The sequence below is a fragment of the Centropristis striata genome, chromosome 17, assembly GCF_030273125.1.
Source record: "Centropristis striata isolate RG_2023a ecotype Rhode Island chromosome 17, C.striata_1.0, whole genome shotgun sequence".
Classification (NCBI taxonomy): domain Eukaryota; kingdom Metazoa; phylum Chordata; class Actinopteri; order Perciformes; family Serranidae; genus Centropristis; species Centropristis striata.
Window position 1 is genome coordinate 25467247 of NC_081533.1, and position 21633 is coordinate 25488879.

The 21633-nt window shown below is 41.5% G+C and overlaps 1 protein-coding gene across 2 annotated transcripts; it reads right to left on the reverse strand.

The window, feature by feature from the left end:
• Positions 1-348: 348 nt before the first annotated feature.
• fxr2 (FMR1 autosomal homolog 2) lies at positions 349-19823 on the reverse strand. 2 transcript variants are annotated; one of them, XM_059354970.1, is made up of 17 exons: positions 19110-19823; positions 15281-15333; positions 14238-14331; positions 13033-13104; positions 11195-11343; positions 10905-10998; positions 10506-10622; positions 10223-10393; positions 10048-10126; positions 8750-8859; positions 8169-8255; positions 4620-4842; positions 4325-4504; positions 3387-3581; positions 3164-3271; positions 2571-2659; positions 349-2345 (listed from the first exon to the last, which is right to left on the reverse strand). In XM_059354970.1, exons 1-17 carry the CDS (start codon positions 19158-19160, stop codon positions 2235-2237), a joined length of 1983 nt encoding a protein of 660 aa, XP_059210953.1. In that variant the 5' UTR covers positions 19161-19823; the 3' UTR covers positions 349-2234. The 2 variants fall into 2 exon arrangements, with proteins under 2 accessions (XP_059210953.1, XP_059210952.1); XM_059354969.1 differs by having other exon boundaries at positions 8702-8859.
• Between the last annotated feature and the right edge of the window lie 1810 nt (positions 19824-21633).

Below are 21633 nucleotides of genomic sequence, written 5' to 3' on the forward strand. Positions count from 1 at the left end.
TGAGGTATAAAGGTAAACACAAACATACAAGATAGGGCTTCGTCCTCCACTCGCACACATGCAACTGAACCAAGGTACAAATACTCAAGTGCTCGTTCATTCTTTAAAAACACAACATACAGGTGAGCAGAAATGTATGACAGCAGCATCTGGGTCATCTCAACCGCACTCCCATTCATCTGTCTCTCAAAACCTTTGGTCATGTGGACGCTTGCTTGTCATGCACAATGTTGCCCTTGTAATTTAATACTTTGTGAGACTCCGAAACTTGTGAGTGAAGGAATGGGTCCCTTCCTGACTCGAATCCACCCACAGAAACGTGGTCGTTTCTCTCTCTTCAAGGTAGAGTTTCTACGTTAGTCGGACATTCAATGTGTACATTAGCAGCAATTCTAGTGAATGAAACAATGGCTTTGTAAGTCAGATTAATAACACCCTTTCCTCATGCACAGGACAGGCACCACCTACTACTCGTTAACTAAATGCCATGCAAGTTAGAAAAATAGACTGCAAACTCACAAGACAGAGAAATCAAAGTTCGTCTCCAGAGAAGAGGTTGATTTCACTTCAATTTTTTATTTCATATTTTCTAAGATGTGGAAATAGCAACAAAAAAAAACTTGAGAGCGGTAACCAAGACAACAGTAACAACATGAGCAGAGAGCCACTGAGGTTTCGAGTCCCTCTTACTCCTTTTGCCAACCCAAACTGCCAGGTACAAGACAGACACCTCGCTTGTTTTGTTCAGCTGCGGTCCTCTACTTCGCGCCATGCGGGCGACCACGTCGACTTGCACGCACCTGGTGTGTATGCCTATTCTATGTACCTGTGGGCCTGTGTGTCATGTGGCTCTCATGTCATTTGAAGCTGTCCCAATCCCACAGTCCGCAGTTTTCCAGGCCCTCCCCTCCCCTCCCCACTTAGCAGCACCCGTCCCAGAAAGGTGGTCGCCCTCGTGTGCATCCGGAGCTGTGAGCTGCAGTGGTTTATCAAGACACAAGTGTGGCTGGAAGCTAGCACCGCCGCCCCCTCCGACACAGAGAAAGAGGCACGGTATAGTTCTCTTTAAGTCTAAATCTATAGTTCAAGTCTGCCGTCGGTCTGGTCTCAGCCTGTCCTGTTTACAAGGCTGTATGGGAGCCACCCTGGACCCTCAAAAGACCTAAAACAGGTTAGAGAAGGCCTGTGGATAAATAGAGATGCCTCACCGTGCGACCCGCTCAGGGCTGCGTTACGTTTTGTTACCTCACCCCCTCCCAGTTTTGTTTTGTGGTTGCCAAATATCCCAACCGTGCACACACAAACACACATACGCACGTATGTACGTACACGCACGCACCGACCCCTTCGCTGTCCATTCTACTCGGAATGAGGACAAGCGCCTTGAATTTCGTGTTTGGCACCAGACTTGTTTTTCCTCGCGTTGGCCAGCCACTCCCTCCTTTTTCCGTATCCTCTTTTCACTCGTTTTACTCATCGCTCCCTCACAGGTCTGTTCTCTTCTTGAAACCAAAAAGAAAAACCTGGAAGAACGCCTCTCCCGCTTTTCTTCCTCTTGGGAAACAAAAACAAACTTAATGGAAAAACTCAAGTTTTTTTTATTATTTTTTTTTTTTTCAAATTCAAGGCACAATGTCTATCAATATTCCAATCTGTCTGTCTGTCTGTCTGCACTCCCAGGTTCAGTGTGCGAACATCGCGTCACGTAAGCTATTGGACTGTCTGCTTGTACGCCACTCCCTACAGCTTACATCTCTTTAGTCTGTACTTTAACACTGTTAAGAGACGCGTCTGTTTTGGTTGAGAGAGCGACCGCCAAGTCCAAACCAGTGATAAACAATGAACAAAATTAACATAACGAAAAATAGACACAAATAAAGACAACCGTTTCAAAAAAAAAAAAAAAAAAAAGTCTCGTCCTGTTTCTCGTATCTCAGTATTTTTAAAAATCAAGTCATATCCACCAGCTCTTTTTTGGCAAGCTAGTTGTTTTTTTTTTTTTTAAATAAGCACTAAGTACTGATAGATAGGATAGCATACACCGTTAACGTGTGTTTTTAAGTAGATGCGTTTGTCGTTTTTTTGTACTTTTTCACTCTCATAGTATGAATTCAGGTATTTTGTCAGGTACTTTTTCACTCATCTGTTTAAGGTTTAAGTTAATGCAAGCAGGGACAGAGTTTGCCATGGAGTCTTGCTCTAGACTTGGGTTCGCGAGGGGCAGGGCCGTCTCTCTACGAGACCCCGTTGACCAAGGTCAGGGTCTCGCTGGCCGAGGTCATGCCTTTCCTGGGGGAACCCTTGGAGGGTGTTCGCTCATCCTTTGTGGCACTAGTCCCGTTCTCCTGTGGGGACAAAAGGCAGGTCAATGTGAGATTGGACCAACAAATCTGATATACATCAACAGAACTGAGGCTGCATTCACAACAAATGTTGGTTGTGTTTCAACCTTTTGCCGCAGGAATGCAGAAAAAAAAAAAAAAGTTTTGGCATTTGACTGGCTTTTTCACTGCAATGCCTGATTTGGTGTGAATGCAGCCCGAGATCAATGTGTGTGTTTGTGCCTGAACCTTGGGCTCGGGGCCAGCGTGGTTTTCCTTCTGGGGCAGGTTCTGTCTGCTCTGGGACTCAGGACGGGATATGTAGTCAGCAACAGTCACTGAAAACATTAAAAACTCTTAGCAACAACAACTGCTTGCAACAACACTGCACATACCATATACTAGAGAATCAAAATTCACTGATATTGCTTTAAGATACCAATAAATGCAAAAAAACAATGCTGTCCGATAGATAGATGGATAACATTTAAAACCTTTACTGGACAAAAACGCACAACTCCGTGTTTTCCAATTCACTGCCACTTTAACGTGTTTGCACTACTATTTTTTTTTGGTTTGTCTTGGTTTTTTGTTTGTATGTTTATTTTATACTACTTATGTATTTATTTATCTTCTTTCAATTTCATTATTCTATTTTTATTACCTTAATCTGGCTTTACTCTGTCCTTATGCTGTGACAACACCTGAATTTCCCCCATGGGGGATCAATAAAGGAATATCTCATCTCTTATCTTATAGCAAATGATCAATGATGATTGTATTGATAAAGAATATGTTTATTCTGAAGAGGAAAATGTTAAACTAGTATAAATGTGACTCACCACTTTCAGCCGGCTGTCTGTCACGGCTGGCTGAACCTCCCTCTGGGCGGCTGCCACGGTTGCGACGGCGGCGGCTTCGGTTGCGGCGCTGAGGTCGTGCTTCTTCATCTAACGGTCAAATGATGATGTCACAGATTAACAATGTGCCAGTTTCTCCTACTCCAAAGCATTTTCCATTTCAGTTGTAACACGGATGGGAATACAATGTAGCTGTAGTTCTCACCCAGTCCGTTTTCGCTGGGGCCGGCCTGGCCGTCAGACTCTGCGGCGGCATCCATCACGCTGGGCTCCTGGTCGTTGCGGCGGCGTCTGGAGCGTCTGCGGCGGTCTCCGCCCATGCCTTCACTGATGTCTGCATCGGCCAGCTCCCCCTCACCCTCCAGCAGGGAGTATGGGTTGCTGTCCGGGTCCCTCAGCACTGGATGAAACACAGAAAATCAGTATCGCAGTTTGTGTAATCTTGGGTTTCTTAAGCACAAAGACTGCTTTTTCAGTACATAGGTACATTTCAGCAATGTCATCTCTGACTCTCCTTACTTTGTGTGTTAGAAATAAAGGTGCATCTCAATACATTAGAATATGATGGAAAAGTCCACTTCCAGTAGTTTAAGTCAAACAGCCCCAACCAAGTATTGAGTCATATAGATGGAGACTTTTCAGAGGTCAACATTTCCATATTAAACATACTTTTTAAAATTGGTCTTTTGTAATATCAAAAAAAATTTGAGACACTGAATTTTAGGTCTTCTTATAATGTAAGCCATAATCATTATAAGATGAATACATTAAATAAATTAAGACATGAAATGTTTCATTCTGTGTGGAATGGATCTATATAATGTGTTATTTTCACTTTACAGACATAAATTAACTTATTGAGATTGACCTGTACTACTCCTATACAAAAGGCACCTGCCAGAGACAAACTCTAGTTTCTCATCTTGTTATAAAGAATTCTCCCTCTAAACTAAAGATTGAACGTGAACATGGGCTTTAAGTCAAGTCAAGTCAGATTTATTTATATAGCGCATTTACAGACAGCTGAGCCGCACCAAAGTGCTTCACATAAAAGTGCAAGAAAGTGCAATAAAGTACAGAATTGACAAAATTGACAAAGGTAACAAAGAAAACAAAAAAAACTAAACTAAAAACTTTAACTACCTGAGCTGATGGAGTTGGAAGGCTTGGACCCTGGTCCTCCACGGCCTCGTCCTGAGTTGGTGCCTCTGCCCCTGCCGCCCCGTCGGGACCCTCTCTCATCGCCTCCTATGCCACGGGGCCGCTGGTCTCGCTCGCTAATGTCCTCCGACTCAGAAGCATTTGACAGTTCAGAATTTGTGCCTGGATCAAGCAAGGACAAGTAATATAAGTAAAGCTACCACATGTCTTCTATTCTCTATATATTTATTTCAAAAGTGTCCCAACTGAAACAATGTTGCAGCTCCTTTGTTCTCACCATATCCAGAGTACTGGCTGTTGGAGGCCCTGCGACCTCTGCCGCGACCTCCATAGGTGCGAGAGGTGTGGAGTGAGTTGCTGCTCTCGTCTGTCAGGTAGCCTTTCTCCCGTTCGACGCCCCCAACGCCGCCGGTTCGACTCGGAGGCGCGCGGTACCCGACCCCGATCTGACGGAGCTGCTCGTCAATCTGGAGACGCTCCAGGCGCAGCTGCTCCACTTCCTGCAGGACAGGGACGACGACACAGATGTAGTGTGAACTTCTCAGCACATGGTTTATTGAAATGTTTTTCACAAAATGCCCCTACCTCCTTGCATCTTATCCTACAGGACACCTTGCTAGCCGCCTGTTATTTAACACAAATGATTGGGAAATAATATTGCAGATTGCAAAAAAAAATCTAAAAACTGTGAAATGCATGGAAACATAAGGGTTTTTAAACAACTAATTACCCTGACGTTAAAAGGGAAGTTTAAACTTTTAAACTAGTGTTATAGAAAACACTGCAAAATTTTAATCTATATGGTTAAACAGTGTCCAAAAAGTATTCATACTATTAGCAGCTAACAGATGCAGTTTTTTTTTTTATAAAGAAAGATTTGATTTGACATGACATTTCAGCACAAAAATATCAATATGCAAAAATATCAACATGCAAATTAAATCTGTAAAGTATTAAATCTGTAAATTAATAAAATAATAACTTTAACCGACTAACATCTGCTGCTAGCTAGAGACGACAAACAAACCATGCATGCTGCTTTTTAAAAAAATGTGTAGGTAAAAAAAAAGGATTGATATGACTTAATGCAATCAAAGAAGGGGAATAAAAATTCTGATTTTAGATTATAAGCATGGTTGCAAGAATTATTTAATTGTTGCACAACAGACACTTTTGTTCCATCTCCGAAAAGCAGATATCTGTTGCTGTATTGAGCTGGGACTAACTGCTTGTTATTAAGTTGGCTGCTCTACCACTAAGTGGCAGTAATGTTCCAACCAGACAAGGCTGTGGGAGATTTCAACCCCACCACGACTTTGAACAGAACCATTTGAATAGAAAACAAAACCTTCCTGTTTCTGAATGGTAGGTGGCTGATTGGTTGGGTTAGACTGTAGTGATCAATGTTATAAAAAGGCTGTTTTTTGTGCTATAAAACTGACATGTGCAATACAATCAATATGTGCAAGACATATTATCTACCTTGTCTATAACTTTTGTAGCATTTTCATTGGTCATTATTTATTTCTATATTTATTTATTACATCACACATCCTTGTTTTATTTAGCTCAGTGATCTAACATATTTTTAAATGTTTTACTCGTGTTTGTTTGGCGCTATGAATTTGGTTGTATAGTTGACTATATAATGACAATAAAGGCTATTTGATTTGATGTCTAATTGGTAGAAAAACAGCTGAAATTTTCTGATCTTATCCTTTGGATGAAAACAGAATTAACATGACAATGTGCAGTTTAACGCTCGCTTCACAGCATGATCGTCGGCCCAGATGTTCAGTCCTTTTGATTCGCAGCTGCCAAAAGTGATTAAACAGATTAGCCCAGGTGGTTTCTAAGATTTGTCTCAGGAACCCCCGAAAAAAGGAGAAGCTGTTGTTGACAAGGGAAACTAACAATGAATGAATGTTACACTTTGTCACAGCTAACAAACAGCTAGGGAGGCACTGTTCCCACTTTTCCAGTCTCAATACTGATACCTGAACATAAAGTGTCAGCTGATAACAAGTAATGTTCCAATACCAGCGTTTAATTTATCAGCTGTATGCCTCGCTGTGTGGAGGTGACTGGGATCCTTCTTTCATGTGTAAGACAACCATCAGGCCACGGTAAAACAAAATGTGACATAAATACACAGAGAAATTTAGTGAATGAGTAAATTAACTGACTATCAGCCTCATTGTAACAATATCAAATCCAGCTATTTGGCTCAATTTTAGCCTGATATCCAATCCAGTATTGGTGCATCCTTAATATCAGCCAGGACGATAAATCAGTTTATCATGTTTGCTGGCACTTTACACTCTGAAGTTTTCTTAAAAAATAAATAAAATCGTTAAAATGACAGCATGTATCACAGCTAGAAACTGTTAATTTACAATCATGTGAAAAACAAAATCACTTTATTCTACGAGTCTAAGTAATAATTTGCAAAACATGAAACATTTGCACTGGCGAGATACAATCTTTGCCCCCAATATTCTAAGTTTTGTAAAACAAACCAACCAAAATTTAACTTTCAATTTGTTTTTTTTATGATTTCTGGTATTATAACTGCACAAAAGACATTTATGAGTTCTCTCTCCACCATAGAGGTGCAGGACTTATTTATTGCAATAAAAAAAAGCCGGCCAGCCAATTTTTATAAAAGATGGCAGCCTGTCATCACATATGTGAATACCCTCACCTCTCTGGAGCCCAACTGAGTTGATCTGATGCATCCAATTTTCATTTATTTTATTAAAGGTATTTTTTCAAATATTTTTTTCTTTTTTTAATGAGCATACTTGGCATCCTGTGTTTATTTATGTATTGGTATCATTAGCATAACTGTTAATGTTTCTGTTTCTCTGCTTTTTTGCCTCCCTATATATTATTATAATACTATGTTTTTTGTTTTGTATTTATTTTTCTTTTGTGGTTCTTTGTTCTAATGTACCCTTTAAAAAACAAAAATGTGGAAAACAGCTGTGGAATAAGTTATGTCTTGTACTGATGCTTATGAATGCTAATTTCCAATAAAAAATATATAAAGAAAAAAAAAAAAAGCCGGCCAAAGTGAGTAAAATGTGACAGGGGCTACAAAATACCACAGGCTTGAATTACATTTGTTCTTTTAAACTTCTATCGTTTGCAAGTATCTCAATTTTAAAAAATTTCAGCAAAGCCACGTATACCATCTTCGCAGAAGAGGGAGGTGGGCTCTGGCGTCTAATAGCAGCAGTGCAATGACAGCAGTTTTTACGCTGGTTTAGTGGTGGCTGATTTGGAGGAGGGGGTCTCACTTCACAGCGTGACAGCTGCCTCCACCAACGACAGCTGAACCTCAAGGGAGGAGTGAAGGAAGTGAGGGAGGGTCGGGTGTTATATTTGGAAGCTGAGGGTCCAGATAGCCGGTAATCTAAACTCCTGCGTACCCTTCACCCCATCCCAGAGAGAGGGGCTATTTATAAAAGCACATGAGGTCAGGGCAATACGAGGTGCTCTCAGCAGCTTTCCTCATGTGGTGGTGGCAGGGTGGGAGACAGGTGACCAATATGAAATGACCCTTAGCGTACGCCCACATTTCCCAACAGCCCCCTGTCCTTATCCCCATGTCACGTAAAGGACATGCGCTTCTAAGAAACACGATTCTTTGAATTCTAATCTGAGCAGGATCATATTTATGGAATCAAAAAACATTTGCTGAAGACAGAAATGCTGAAAATATACAACTCTTTTTGTTTTTTTAATGTGGTTTTTTTGAGTGACAAGAACAGAGAACAGACTGGTGCTGCCATCTACTGGTGAACATGGAGGATGGACTGACCTGGAGATAGGACACATGGTACTCCAACAGAGCCTGAGCATTGCTGATGTTCTCTTTAGTTCCCACAAAGACGAAGGGAACCATGCCCTGAGAAAACAGAGAGAGGAGGGATGAAGAGTTGAGTGTCTTTAAAAAACAACAACGACAGATAATCGTGACTTTAAATATACCAATATCGGACAAAGAAACGGTTCATTAAAAAAAAAACATTTTAAGGTGATTTACAAACCATTTCCAGATGATTAGTATGCTTAAAATCACATGAAGCACACTACACAGACACATAACCACCCATCAGTTCCCACACACAGCCAACATAACTGACATCTGCCGTACAGTGGGCTGTGTGCGTTGAAAGCAATGAAAACATAAGTGCTAGTGACAAAACAAGAGACAAAGCAGCAGAATGGAACAGTGTCAAAGCAGACAGCACAAGGGACTTCTACACTCTGCTGCAGTTAATAAGCTTTGCTTTTCGGAGAGCAGAGAGGGGTTTATAGGGGACTGGGAGGCCAGCCGGATGGTCCATTCACCTCTTTGCTGCTGGCAGTGTCGTCCCTGCCTGCCCCCTGCCTGCCTACCTCCTCCCGGGGAAGCTTTTTGTCGTTGTCTCCTTCGATCCTGACGCGGACCACGCCCGACTTGTCTACAATCTCCTGAATGACTTTGCCGTTTTTGCCGATGACTTTGCCTATAGATAGAAAAAAAAAAAAGAGGGTTAAAAAAAGTCCTTATAACAAGAGTGTACATGTGGAGTGATAATGAGTGTTTGAAGTGGGATTAGGGCTGCACAATAATGGGGAAAAAAGTGACATTGTGATTTTTTCCCCCCTGACAAATACATCGCCCATCCTCGCCGTGCATTAATCTGGTTCACTTTGAGAGCCGCGAGCCACCTTCGCTATGGGCCTCTCCGAGCTGACCTAGAACCGGTCACAGAGAAAATGCATCCAGCAAAAGCCAGCGAGCACCGGGGGATGAGGGGATCCTCTCTCACTGAGTTGCATCCCCTGGGCAGACTGTGCACACCCCTCCCGTTGAGATGTTTAAAAATATTTTTGCTTCGTTTTTAAATTGCTGGCGACCCTGCCTAGACTGAAGGTAATAGTAACACTAGATGAGTTGGATGGAAAACTGAACTGTGAAAGTTTGCGCAAAAAAGTTTTAGCATAACATTTGATTATTAATTTGCCTTACTCGTAACACAATAGGCGTGTTACTACACTAGTACTTTCTGAGTACTTTTTGGAAAGGAGAGTTGGAGAGTGTTTTTATACATATAATAATTAGTTCCCCTCGGCCTCTGCTCCCATACAGGTACTTTTGTAGCGGCTAACCAACAGAGTTTGAAAGTGACAACAGACCGCTATAGTCTGAATAGTCGCTATATTTAGCGACTATTCAGACCCATCTAGCGACACTTTTTCAAAAAAGCGACAAACCTAACGACTTTTTGGGTGTTATTGGATTCTCATTCTTTCTCTTCTTACAAGTAGCGCTGTCCCAAAGCAAGCAAGCGGCCCAATCCTCCAGCAGCAGTCTCTCGCAGCTGCAAGTCAGCAGAGCAGGAGCTGTTAACCCCTCAGCGTCTAGTTTGCACCAGTCTGCAAATTAATCACGCATACGCGAAATCGCTGCTCAGGTAGCAGCTCAGAAAGTACCTGCCCGAAACAGGGACTTTCTGAGACGCTCCCTGAGCTGCTAACTGGTGGAGTTGGGCAGATCCTCTCTCCCAAGCCACACCCATGGCGGCTCACAAGAGGGAAAAGTACCTAATGGAAACACGCCTAACGTCCATGCTCAACCGACATACTGTGCAGCCCTAAGTGGGATTTTGTCACAAACATCATGAGCTCCCTCGGGAATGTAGCTCACTCACCTACAAGGTTCCTGGGTACCTGAAAGTAGTCTTCTTTGAACTCAAGATACTCTCTAGCCTGCTTTACTGCCTCTGGGCTCTGTAAGAGAAGACAAACATTAAACCGGATTACACTGGGACATAAATCGACATAAGCTGGACGTACCATGGCACACAGACTCATGAAGCTGCGTACCTCTCCGTAGATCCTGAATGTGCAGCTTTCCTCTTCCAGTTCGATAGCGGTGACACCAGGTACCTTCCTGGCCTGCTGGATGTTGGCACCATGGGAGCCGATGGCGAGGCCCATCAGGTCCTCCCGAACCCTCACCTCCTCCTGGTATGCTGATGCTAACTGCTTACTTGTCTAGGAGGGGAAACACATAAGTGGTTTGAGTTCAAATGTGTAACCTAAGCCAAAATGGTGGGCCACGACTTATATGACAAATATCAATGTACACAGGCAGGAGTGTGTTTACCTCCAAATGTTTGGTGGCTTCTTCGTTGCGGGACATTAGCATAAGCTTGGTACGGATGCTGCGGAAATGCATGTCGCTCAGAAGAGTTGCACGCTTTACTGTGGTTTCGTTTGTAGACTGAAGAAAACAAAAAAAAGGCATTACGTTACAATTTATTAACAGCTGTTTAGTCAACATTCATGGACTCAAAATTATTTCTCTGCATTTGAGATCTAAGAGAGGCACGAAGAGGAAGCAAGATATGTGTCATGAGCTGGATTCAAATCTACACCTACGGTATTTTAAGAGTACCTGGAAACAAAATACTACAGCTCCTTTGTATTATTTCTTCATCTGTGGAAATATAACAAGGCCATTCACTTGCAAATGAGGTGAGACCCAGCTCAAGTGAGTACTTACCAGCACAATGAGTTCGTGTGTTTGGGCACTGTAGAAGATGCAGTTGGCTCCGATGGCTTTCCTGAAGTCTTTGTGAATGTTGTCGTTTTCACAGCTGTTGGTAAGAAAACAATCCACAGGAGAGTCAGCCTTGTTATTCATTTGGCAGCAGTGGGGGCAATTATAACATCGCTGCTTGCTGAGACAACTTGTGAAGATCTTAACATTTAAAGAAAAGGTGTTTTGCCATTGTAAAACTCCTAATTCATCATTTACTTTTTTTTTTTGCTACAATTTGTAAAGACACTCACATGTCCCTCAGGTCTTCTGGGACAGGGATGGGGACCTTGTGGAAGGAGGTTCGAGAGGAAGGGCTGTTGGGGTTGAGGGGCCTGATGCGCTCTGCTGTGACGATCTCGTTGTATGTGGCGTCGCATGCTGCGTATTCAATCACATAGAACTGAAAGCAGAACGAGAGATAAAGGTTTTTAACAATGTAGCCAGAAATGTCACACACAAGAAGCAGAGAAAACCATGCTATAGATATATACAGATATATATAGCCAGAGCAGACATTTCCAGTAGTTCAAGTCAAATAGCCCCAACCAAGTATTGAGTGCATATAGATGGACACACTTTTAAGAGGCCAACATTTCCATATTAAACACTGACAAAATTGGTCTTTTGTAATATTAAATTTTTTTTTGAGACACTGAAGTTTAGGTCTTCACTAAATGTAAGCTATAATCATTAAAAATAGAAGAAATTAAATAAATTAAGACATGAAATGTTTCTTTCTGTGTGTAATGGAAATAATAAAATATGTAATGTCCACTTTAATTAAATAACAGACATAAATAAACTTTCTATGATATTCTAATTTATTGAGATGCACCTTCCTCTAGTCCATTTAAGAATTCTGAATCAGCTACCAAATCAAAAACGCATTTATTCCCGCTCTCAAATAAAAATTCATTGATGTCCCCTCTCAAATTTAAAAACTATACGTCACATCAAAAACGCATTAATTCTATAGCTTCATTCGTTTATTCCATAAAGCTACACCCTACTTTCCAGTTTATTTTGTTTTTGAAAAATCATAAAACGAAACAAATCAGCTGCGCCAGAGCGAGATGCAGAGAAAAATGAAAAGGAAAATGTAGAGGAAGAAAAAGGGGGAACCATGAGAGAGTGAGGCGGTGAGATGAACACTGCACACTCCATGCTCAAAGGACAGAATTAAAGCCATCAGTCAATGCTAGACATTCCTGCAGGCTCTTATCAGACTGCTCCAAATAACAGCACTACACCAGCAGCAACTCTCCTGACACAGTAGCACTACAGCGCTGTCCTTTCCATATCCCACTGACCCACTATTCAACCTGCAGCTCGGCCTGGTGACTAAGAGCCGCTGCTGGTTCTTGGTTATTTGAAACTTGACAGAGCCTGGTGCAGATTCGTTTTTTCACAGTGTGAAGAAAAAAAAGCACAGTTGGAAATATAATTTGAAGGTATGATGTCAGGCCACATCAGGACATTCTGGCTCTTTGAGCTCATTAGCCAGCAGTGGTTATCTGACATCATGCTCATATTCACTCTGCGTACAGCAGTATTGAAGCTCAATAAACAGTTACTGGCAACCCAACAAAATCCTGATGGCACAGTGAAAGATAATAGCTCCTTAGTCTCTATTACTGATTATTAAATACTGAAATACAGCGGAAGCTGGCCGAGCTGGATCACCGACACAAGGTATCATCTTCTTAATAATAGCCCCAGGAATTTTTTACGGCCCAGGAACTAAAGTCAGGAACTAACTATTCCTTCGGTGCATTGGTGTGTCCAGCACATTCAAAGCAGTGTGAAGATTAGGCAAATTAGAGCGGATTAAAAACAACAAAGAATGGTTTATGATGAGACAACGGATCATGTTGTTCTTTGTACTTCACTGTTGTGTGACCATGAAATAATGGAAACATGAGGAGGTAGAAAGAGGGAAGTGAAGAGAATATGCTCACTGCTTTGTTTCTCTTATGTTTTAATATTCATCAGCAAATAATCAATTAGTAAATAAAGTTTCAGTTTTCTCTCAACCATTTTGATATCATTTATTAAAAGATAACAGTCCCTGGTTCATGGAAACACTTACCTCTCCCTTCATCATTCTGACGCGGGCCAGCCACCAGCCACATGGCTCCTGTTCGTTGGCCCGAGAGTAAACCTATAAGGAGATGAGTGACAGCTGAGTCAGACACAAAGAGAAACTACAACTCTTACAGCCATTAATTCTTGTAATGGAGAGCAAGATGTAACGACAGTGGGCATGGCCTTGGCTGCAAAAGCAGACAGGATGCATACTTCACAAATAGTGCTGTGTGATGTGGAGGACATGCAAAACATGAGAGGTAAAATAGAAACTGCAAAGATATTATAAAAAGCTGTAAAAACAGACTCAAGTGCGGAAGTCTTTTTTAGTTACAGTCAGTAGTGAAATATAATCAATTACATGTAATCAAGTGCTGTATTTAAGTACAAATGTAGTATTATAGTAATGCAAGTATTTTTAAATTTTTAATCTCATTCCACTTTCTACTCAACTACATTTCAAAGGGAGACAAGTATTACACTTTTTACTCAACTACAATTTTTGATTACTATAGTTACTTGATACTTTACTTTAATTACAAGTTACTATACAAATTAAGACTTTTGAACACCAAAAATCTGAAAATGTACTAGTAGAGCTGAAAAATTGACTGAAACAAGTTGATTGACAGAAAATTAATTGGCAACTCTTATGTTTCATGGCCACAACTTGTAAAATATGATGATTTTCTGAATTTCCTTATATTTATTCTGATGATTTTGATAAACACATTTTTCTTCTTTGATTGCTTTAAATTCATTCAGTAGACTTTTCTGATTGTACTCAAACTTTTTCCAAAGTAATGTTCTCAATGCAGAACTTTGGCTTGTAAAAAAGCATAAAGTGTGCAATTAAAGGATCTGAATACTTCCTCCACCGCTGGTTACAGTTCATGACTCACTCGGTGCATGAAAAGCAAGTAATATATTCTTTAGCTTTCACTAGACAGTTTCTACATGTTCGATATGCATATAATAATAATAATTGATGTTTATCTGCTGCCCGAAAGCACAAAAAAATCACACAAATCCGGAGTTTAAACAGCCTTTCAGAATTTAGAGGCCGTGTGAATATCCTTATCAAAGTCAGTACTAGCCAATAATGACCCTGGTGAAGTGCAAAGACACGGAGCCCTTGAGACAGGAGGGTTAGTGAAACCTCAGGTGGATGAAGTGAGTCAGAGAGAGACGCACAGTGGCAGACCTTACCTCCACCTCCTCTCCTTCGCCAATATCCTTGTTGTAGTCGGTTGGAGGAGGCAACCGCACGTCGCTGAAGGGCAACTGTCTCTCTGGTTGCCAGCTGTGGCAAGACGACACAGAGACATGTCAGCTTATCAACAACCACAGGTAACAAAATGAAATACTCGTACATAATTCCAGCAGTTTCGCTCCGGCTCTTTTCCCTCCATATCATACAAGGATTGGAATGACATGGGTGTTATTACCCACTGGCTGCTGGGCACTACATTAACAGACATAATGAAGATTAAGATTCAAATGGGTCGTTAACTTTAATAAGGAAGTGTGTGTCTGGACAGTGAGTGACTATGTCCATTCTTTGATGTCCTTTTACATTAAATAAGAACTTGAAAATGGCTCATAAAAGAGTGCCATAAAGTTCAATAAATGGCCGGCTCATTTAGTATTAAAACTCTCGAGCTCATTTTGAATCTCAAGATTTAAAAAGGATTTCCATTTAAGAGCCTTATTACTATCATTTATACCCAAAAAAAAGTGTTTTATTCATTGAGTATCTTATTCAACCAGCTACTTCAACTTCTCCATGTGCTCAGAGAAAGTAAAAGGAGAAGAGGGGGTAGAAACTATCCCAAAAACGACACAGGCCACCACGGTGCCACCCCTCCCACCCTGCATACCTTGGGTCACTATTTTTAGGGACACCCTGCTCTACACTCACAGCCAAGTAGATAAAGAGGGACCAGGGGGATGGGTGGGTTGTGGAAAGGGACAGTAGGTGGGGCTAGGAGTATAGGAAAGCATGCTATCAGGATGGTAAGGGCAGGAGGGATCAGAGCAGGAGGTAAAAAAACTGTTAGAGACGTGTATGGACAGCTGCATGCCAAGCACAGGTGCAGAAGAGGACCATTTTAAAAGTCTGGGTAAAGCACCAGCCTGGAGCAGTCCCCATAACTCAAAATTAATACATTTCAAGCTTCATTTACCCATGTATGGAATATTTATTATGACGTAGATATGCAGGAGATGTTCATAAAAAAGTGGAAACTTACTTGTTTTCAAAAACAATTGTGAGAGAGTCTTCGTGGACATCTTTGATGTAACCCTAAAGGAAAAAGCAGAGAGACAGAATTTTTTATTCCCATGAATGCACAAGACAGACAGTGGTGAGGGGTGGGGCTGTGAGCGTTTGATTTTTGCATGTAAACAACATCGACAGCTGACTTGTAAGCCAGCCATGCTAGGCCAATACTGTGAATGTTGCTGAAAAAGAGCATCTAGGGCTTTTTGGGAGCCAAGACATCACATCACTGACACAATTCTCTGGCTGTGAATTCAGTGCTGGATAAAGCGACGACGAACACTGAATCCTCCTGACAGCACTGACAGCCTGGAAATTTCTCTCGCGCAGCGTTCAAATACACAAGCTTTGTCTTTGTGTGAAACTTTTACGAGAGGCATGTTCACGAAGGCACATGTACAGGGAAGGCAGGCCCCAATAAAGCCTAGCCTATATGGACATACTATGAGACAGCCCAGAGACAACTACGACGAAAGAGACCACGGTTACGTGTCCGTCACGACGTCCACAAAGCTGTCATGGCATGCCATAAACTTTTACCAACAACCCCAAAGCCAAGCAATGACGAGACAGGAGGAAAGTGATGGGTGTGGCATGCCTCTCACTGTGACATGACCATATATGGGACAGAGAGGTCGGGGAGCATGCGCGGGGGTTGGAGATTCACCTGCTGGGAAGGTGCTGTCTTTGCCTTAACTGACTTAAGCCTGGATCATGGGGCAATGTGTGTAGATAGGGATTTTTACAACCATTTATAATGATCAATAACAACTTACTGCTGTTCTCAGATAGTCCGAGTGAATGGTCAAAACATACCTCTGTATCGACATAAGCTATTCGCATCTAACTCTCAGCTGTCACTAGAGCAGACTAGCTTCTCGAGAAAAATGACAGCAGGTCTGACTGAAAAAGTGCTCATCCTCCACTTTCCAGAGGTCATGTTAGGAGACAGCTGCATGTGCATGTGTTATGTCAGGATGAGTATTGCTTCCCCCAAGTACTACCAGGTTAAAGGGCAGGCATGCCCTCTTTCTAACATGACATGGCTAGTTGGAAAAGTGGGGGCAGAGAGGGGTCACAGGCAGCTTCCAGTGACGTCCCTTCATCTTCGGGGAAGCAGCCACATGCAGGTCCAAATGGTGAGCGAGACCTTTAGAAGTTTGATGGGATAATTGTATTTTTTCCACAAAAGACACCATAGAGTTTAGATGTACTAATTTGATTGGCCTGTGTATGTTAAACGATATGATAAATACAAAAATAACATATTTAATGATTTAAAGATAGCCAGCTAAAAAAAGAGACTAATGTGAAAAATCACTCAATTAAATATGGCTGCCCCTTCTTTGTCAATTAGTAGTTTAAAAAAAATGTTTTGTCATCCTGAATGACATATTTCCAAGAAATGTATGACTACATCTATTGAAAACACAGGACTGAGAGTGGTGTTTCTGCATGATTCTTTGTGGAAACTTTCAGGTTTACAGATGATCTGATTAAATCAACTGATCGAAAGGGTCGACTGTCAACTAAAAAATTCTTTGCTAGTGGACAGCCTTACAAGGACAATAATACAAAAACAGTTGATATTTTAGGCTTGCCTGGTATTACGGTTTGGCAATACGGCCTAAATTGTGTACCCTGATTTCATATATCCATAACAGCAATATCATGATATGGAATGTTTAAGTGATTCAATAAATAAATAGCCTATTAGGAAAATACCCACATGGTAGAGACTATTTTTGTATACTACATACTTGATGTAAGCACATCAGTGCTTCTATGGTCTGCTCATTTGCTCCTCCCATGTGCAAGGATCATAACGTAAAGCGTCGTCCAAATGAGCTTAATATTTCTGTAACACATTCTTTTGACACTGCAACAGAAAACCTATAGAAATATACTAATGATAGACATTTTGTATTGTTTCATATCACCAAGCCCCACCTGGTACTTGCTGCTGCAAAAGATGCAGACTATACACGAGGCAAAGTGACAGTTTCCCGACAGGTGCTGTATTGCTCTAACCGGTTTATAAATATGATCCTGATTCATAGTTAAAAAAGGAATATAACTAACCAACTCACGCTGACACCAAGTTAAATGGAGTGCAATCAAAAAATGACACCATTTCACCCCATGTGCCAATCATAACAAGAACAAGAGCAATAAAGGTTTGCTCCCCTCTCTCACATCAAGGACAACGTATCTACTGGAATGTGACATTTAGAACGTCACTTACAAGTGTCCATCTCACCCACAAACGAGAGCTGTGAGATAATGGACGTAACAGAGAGGAGTGGAAGCGTTCATTTATTCCAGTGACGAACTGTCACCCTGTAAAACAGAACGACAGGTGAAGCACCATGAGGGGAGTAAATATAGGCTCATCTCTAAAACACCATGTGGTAGCTTGACCGTCTGAACACCCAAAGACAGAGAGGAAAAGAAGAGCACATGGAGAAATAAATGTGTTTCAACTGAGAGCAATGAAAATAAGAGATGTCACATGGGGAAAGTGTAGAAGTTGGGAGTGATGAGAGGGTTGACCTACATCAGGTTTTTAACTACTTGTCATAATTATCATAAAATAAATGTATAGAATTAAATTGGAACTTGCTGATCTTAATGTGAGGTTTCAAAACATGCTCTAACACAGCAGCAACAAAAGCTTGAAGTCATGTGTCTGGACATGAAACTACACTTTCCTTTGAAAATTTGGCAGAATTGAAACAGAAACTGAGGCTCCTGCTCTTCCTTGACAGAGCAATAGACATAATGATCAGCGGTGTGGCTGCAACGTGAGATAGAGGATAAAACAAATATGAAGTATGTGAGCTCTGATGTAGCATCTCATCATACTTGTAAGCAGGAAAACAGCTGTCTGATTAGCAGCTCGCTTCGGTTGGAATTTTTTGCATCCCACATTTCAAGACCAGCCAATATGCTATGAATTTCGGTTATAATGGTATGGCATGTTTTCATATTGACATTTGTTAAAAACGACCAAAATATAGGCCATACATGGTGATACTACTACTACAACTACTATAAAATAGCAGTTTTTCATGTAGTGCATTACTTAGTGATTGTTTGTTATTATGTGTCCTCAGTTTTGTATGTAAATTGAATCATTCGTTCCAAGTAATATTCACTAATTCACCTTATTTGTTTCATAGCACCAACATTTTTATACTGTATATTCATATTTATTCTGCACTGGAATTCTATTCTACTCCTTCTTTAGACACTTGTTCTTTTTACTTAATTGTGTTGTTATTGTCTCTGTGTGTAATGCTGCTGCTACACTGTAATTTCCCATCTTGGGATAAATAAAGTATATCTATCTATATCTATCTATCTAAACCAGTACACTGGCTTCATTACTTGCTTCATTATTTCCAAGTAAAATATAATTGAGGGACATCAGTGAATCTGCAATTTACAAAATATGTGGTTCTATTAAATAAATATTACTTAGAAACAGCCTGAGTAAAGATTACAAAACACTTTCTGTGTGGAAAAACTTAGCCTAGCTTATTTAGAGTAAATGTCACTCCAATTTTTTTCAGTGTAGCTTAACTGCTAGCTGGAGCTAGCTACCCAGCCCACAATGGCCAACAAAACCATCCCGGTTTGTCAGAGCTGGCCTGAAGCTAACGTTAACCACACAGTTAGTGGTTAGCTCGCGCTGCTCTGAGGAGAACGAAACCAGTTCGAAACAGAACGAAACAGTTCTTTCCTGGAACAAAACTTTTAACTGGGACAAGTAGAAGCTACGACTGTAACCAGGTTACCTTGTAGAAGGCCCCATTGGAGCCGCGGACCTCCACGGCCAGTCCGTCCATACTGCTCGCTCGGTCCCCACAGCTGAGCTTGTCCGCAGCCTTAACGACTCCCGGCGAGTCCGGTAGCGTTACCACCCCCAGCTTCGCCGGCCCTTCGCCGCTATCCGGCCGCTTGTGGATTTCCAGTGTTTCGGGTGGAGGGAGAGGGGGGAGAGGTGAAGGGGTTGGGGAGATGATGGGTGTGATGGTGCCAACTAAAGCAACGCAGACGCTGTCTCCAGCAGCTAGTGGTGGAGGCACCGCGGTCTGTCTGTGTCTGAATGCGGGGTTTAAGAGCTGAGAGGCACCGCCACGAGCTGTGGTGAAGTCTGGAAGAAAAGCAAAGCTAATGATGCTAGGGCAGGAGGATGCTAGCTGGTGGATAATTAGCTGGGAGGCTAGCTATCAACACCTTGATCCAGTCAGTTTTCAGGGATGCTAGCTTGCTAGCATTTGATAGCTTGGCTGCGTTTGTTGGTTGTGCGTGTGGCGCAGTCGTTGCGTTGAAATTTTTCACAGAAGTCGTCACCGGGGGTCGTTTCTTCAGTCTGTGGTGCAATATTCAGCGGCGTGTCTGTCCCCAAAAAGCGTTTGAGATGCACTGCCGCCCGGCGACTCCTTACTCCAACTACCCGTCCCCACAAACACACGCCGACAGAGTGAATCAGAGTGGGACTGAATGACCTCGGACACCCCACCCCTCTATGACAAAAACCCGCCCACGAGGAAAGCCAGGATTATGATTGGTTAAAGACCTCGGCAATCAACACGAGCTGGCATTAATTGGTTTAACAAATAAGGGTTGGTCCCTAGAGTTGACCAATAAAATCTACAGAGTTGCATCCTAACACAATGCATTGGCTGCACTCTATGTCAATTACAATTTTATTCAAATTGACTGGCTCCCATATCTAATTTTGCCCACTCATTGATGAGTGAGGCTCACCAGCCATTGTGTAAACAGCATTACACTGGAGTTACTATAGGTGTTATGAATCAAGCAAAAGTTAAATCTTTGTTGTTTTTTATGTTTTTTGACACATGTTGACTTGACTCACAAAACTGTGACTGGTTGCACCTTATTGCAGCGATTTAATAGGTAAATAAGCATAAAACTGTGTGGGCAAAGTTAGGTAAGGATATGGTTCCAAAGCACCAGGAATGCAGCACCAAGAAGACCAGACATGGGCAAGGACTGTTGCAAAACAGCTGTTAGAAGCAGGAGAGGCCAGAGGCCATGGGGGTAAGCCCCACTTAGAAATACTCCCATTTGTGGAACCCCATATTCAGTACGGATAGGACAGAATGTGACAGCCTGCTTTTAAATGTTTTATATCTAACTAGTTGTATAAAAGCCTGGATTCTGCTGTAGACTGTGCATAACAAAGTATTTAGAATAAAAACACTCAGAATAGATCTTAAATGACAATAGCAGGAAGGTGTCATGTTATCTCTTCCAATCAACTTTCAGGTACTGTTAATAATAAGAAATCATCATAATTATTTTAATTGTGAGCCATTTTCATCCTCCATTAACCCCCTGTGAGTCAAGCTCCAGATTTGACTTGTCACTTGACTTTGAATTCATTGTCTTTGCCACTACATTTAGGGCAGAAAAAAGCTAAACAACTCAGGCACAGTAAAACCAAAAACAGAGAGGAATATAAAGCTTTATTGACCTTTACCAAAGCAAAACAAGAGACCTCTGCTTTCAATATCACCTCTGCCTGGAAGTTCAACAAGTTATATTTCTGCCAGTACCAGCAGTAACAGCTGGCCATACTTTTTCCAGCTGATGGTCAAAATCAAGGGCAAGAAAATATCAGATGCTAAGGAGACAGAGAAATCATGACTGGCGTCTAAACATGACAAGAGACAGTCTCTCCATGCAGCAAACAACCATTAAAAAATGAGGTGTGGGATTTAGTGAGTATGTTTCTTTTACTTTGTGGACCTATTTATAACAAAGATCAAGCCCACATTATTGATATTCCTAAATATCACCTATTAATTATATATTGTTACACAGATCAGGTGCAGATTTGACTAGAGGGCTATTAAAGGAAGTTCTGAGAGTCCATGATGTAATCTGGATGAACAGTAGAGTGATCTTTCCCTATCAGTACCCGATCTCAGAACTGGCACTTTGGTTATTCATGAAACTCATTTACACCCTGAAGAATATGTTTGAGGCATGGCTGTGTAACAGTGTGTGAGTGCATCCTGGATGGCTGAGATGACGCCCTCTCTGGCAGAGAAAGAGCTGTCATCTTAGTCCATCTGGTGGAAGGACTTGGAGCACTCATCACACCTCTTGATGATCCAAACTCGGAGAGGCAGGGCAGGGGACTGAATAAATGGAAAAAGTACAACACATCATGTTCTGAAAATGATTTATTACTCCCTACTGAACTGCATTTAAAGGCACTTGTATTCCTCACAGCTCCTACTTCATCTAACTAGTGTTGTGATCCAGACATGCATGAACATAACT

What these genes read in the sequence shown, in the direction of transcription:
- fxr2 (XM_059354969.1), bottom strand. Translation starts at nt 19,160, where the DNA reads ATGGACGGACTGGCCGTGGAGGTCCGCGGCTCCAATGGGGCCTTCTAC. An exon ending in ACCATGTGTCCTATCTCCAG is followed by an intron (nt 4,843 to 8,168) that starts GTCAGTCCATCC and finishes CCTGTCCTGCAG; the next exon opens with GAAGTGGAGCAGCTGCGCCT. An exon ending in CAGACAGCCGGCTGAAAGTG is followed by an intron (nt 2,660 to 3,163) that starts GTGAGTCACATT and finishes TAATGTTTTCAG; the next exon opens with TGACTGTTGCTGACTACATA.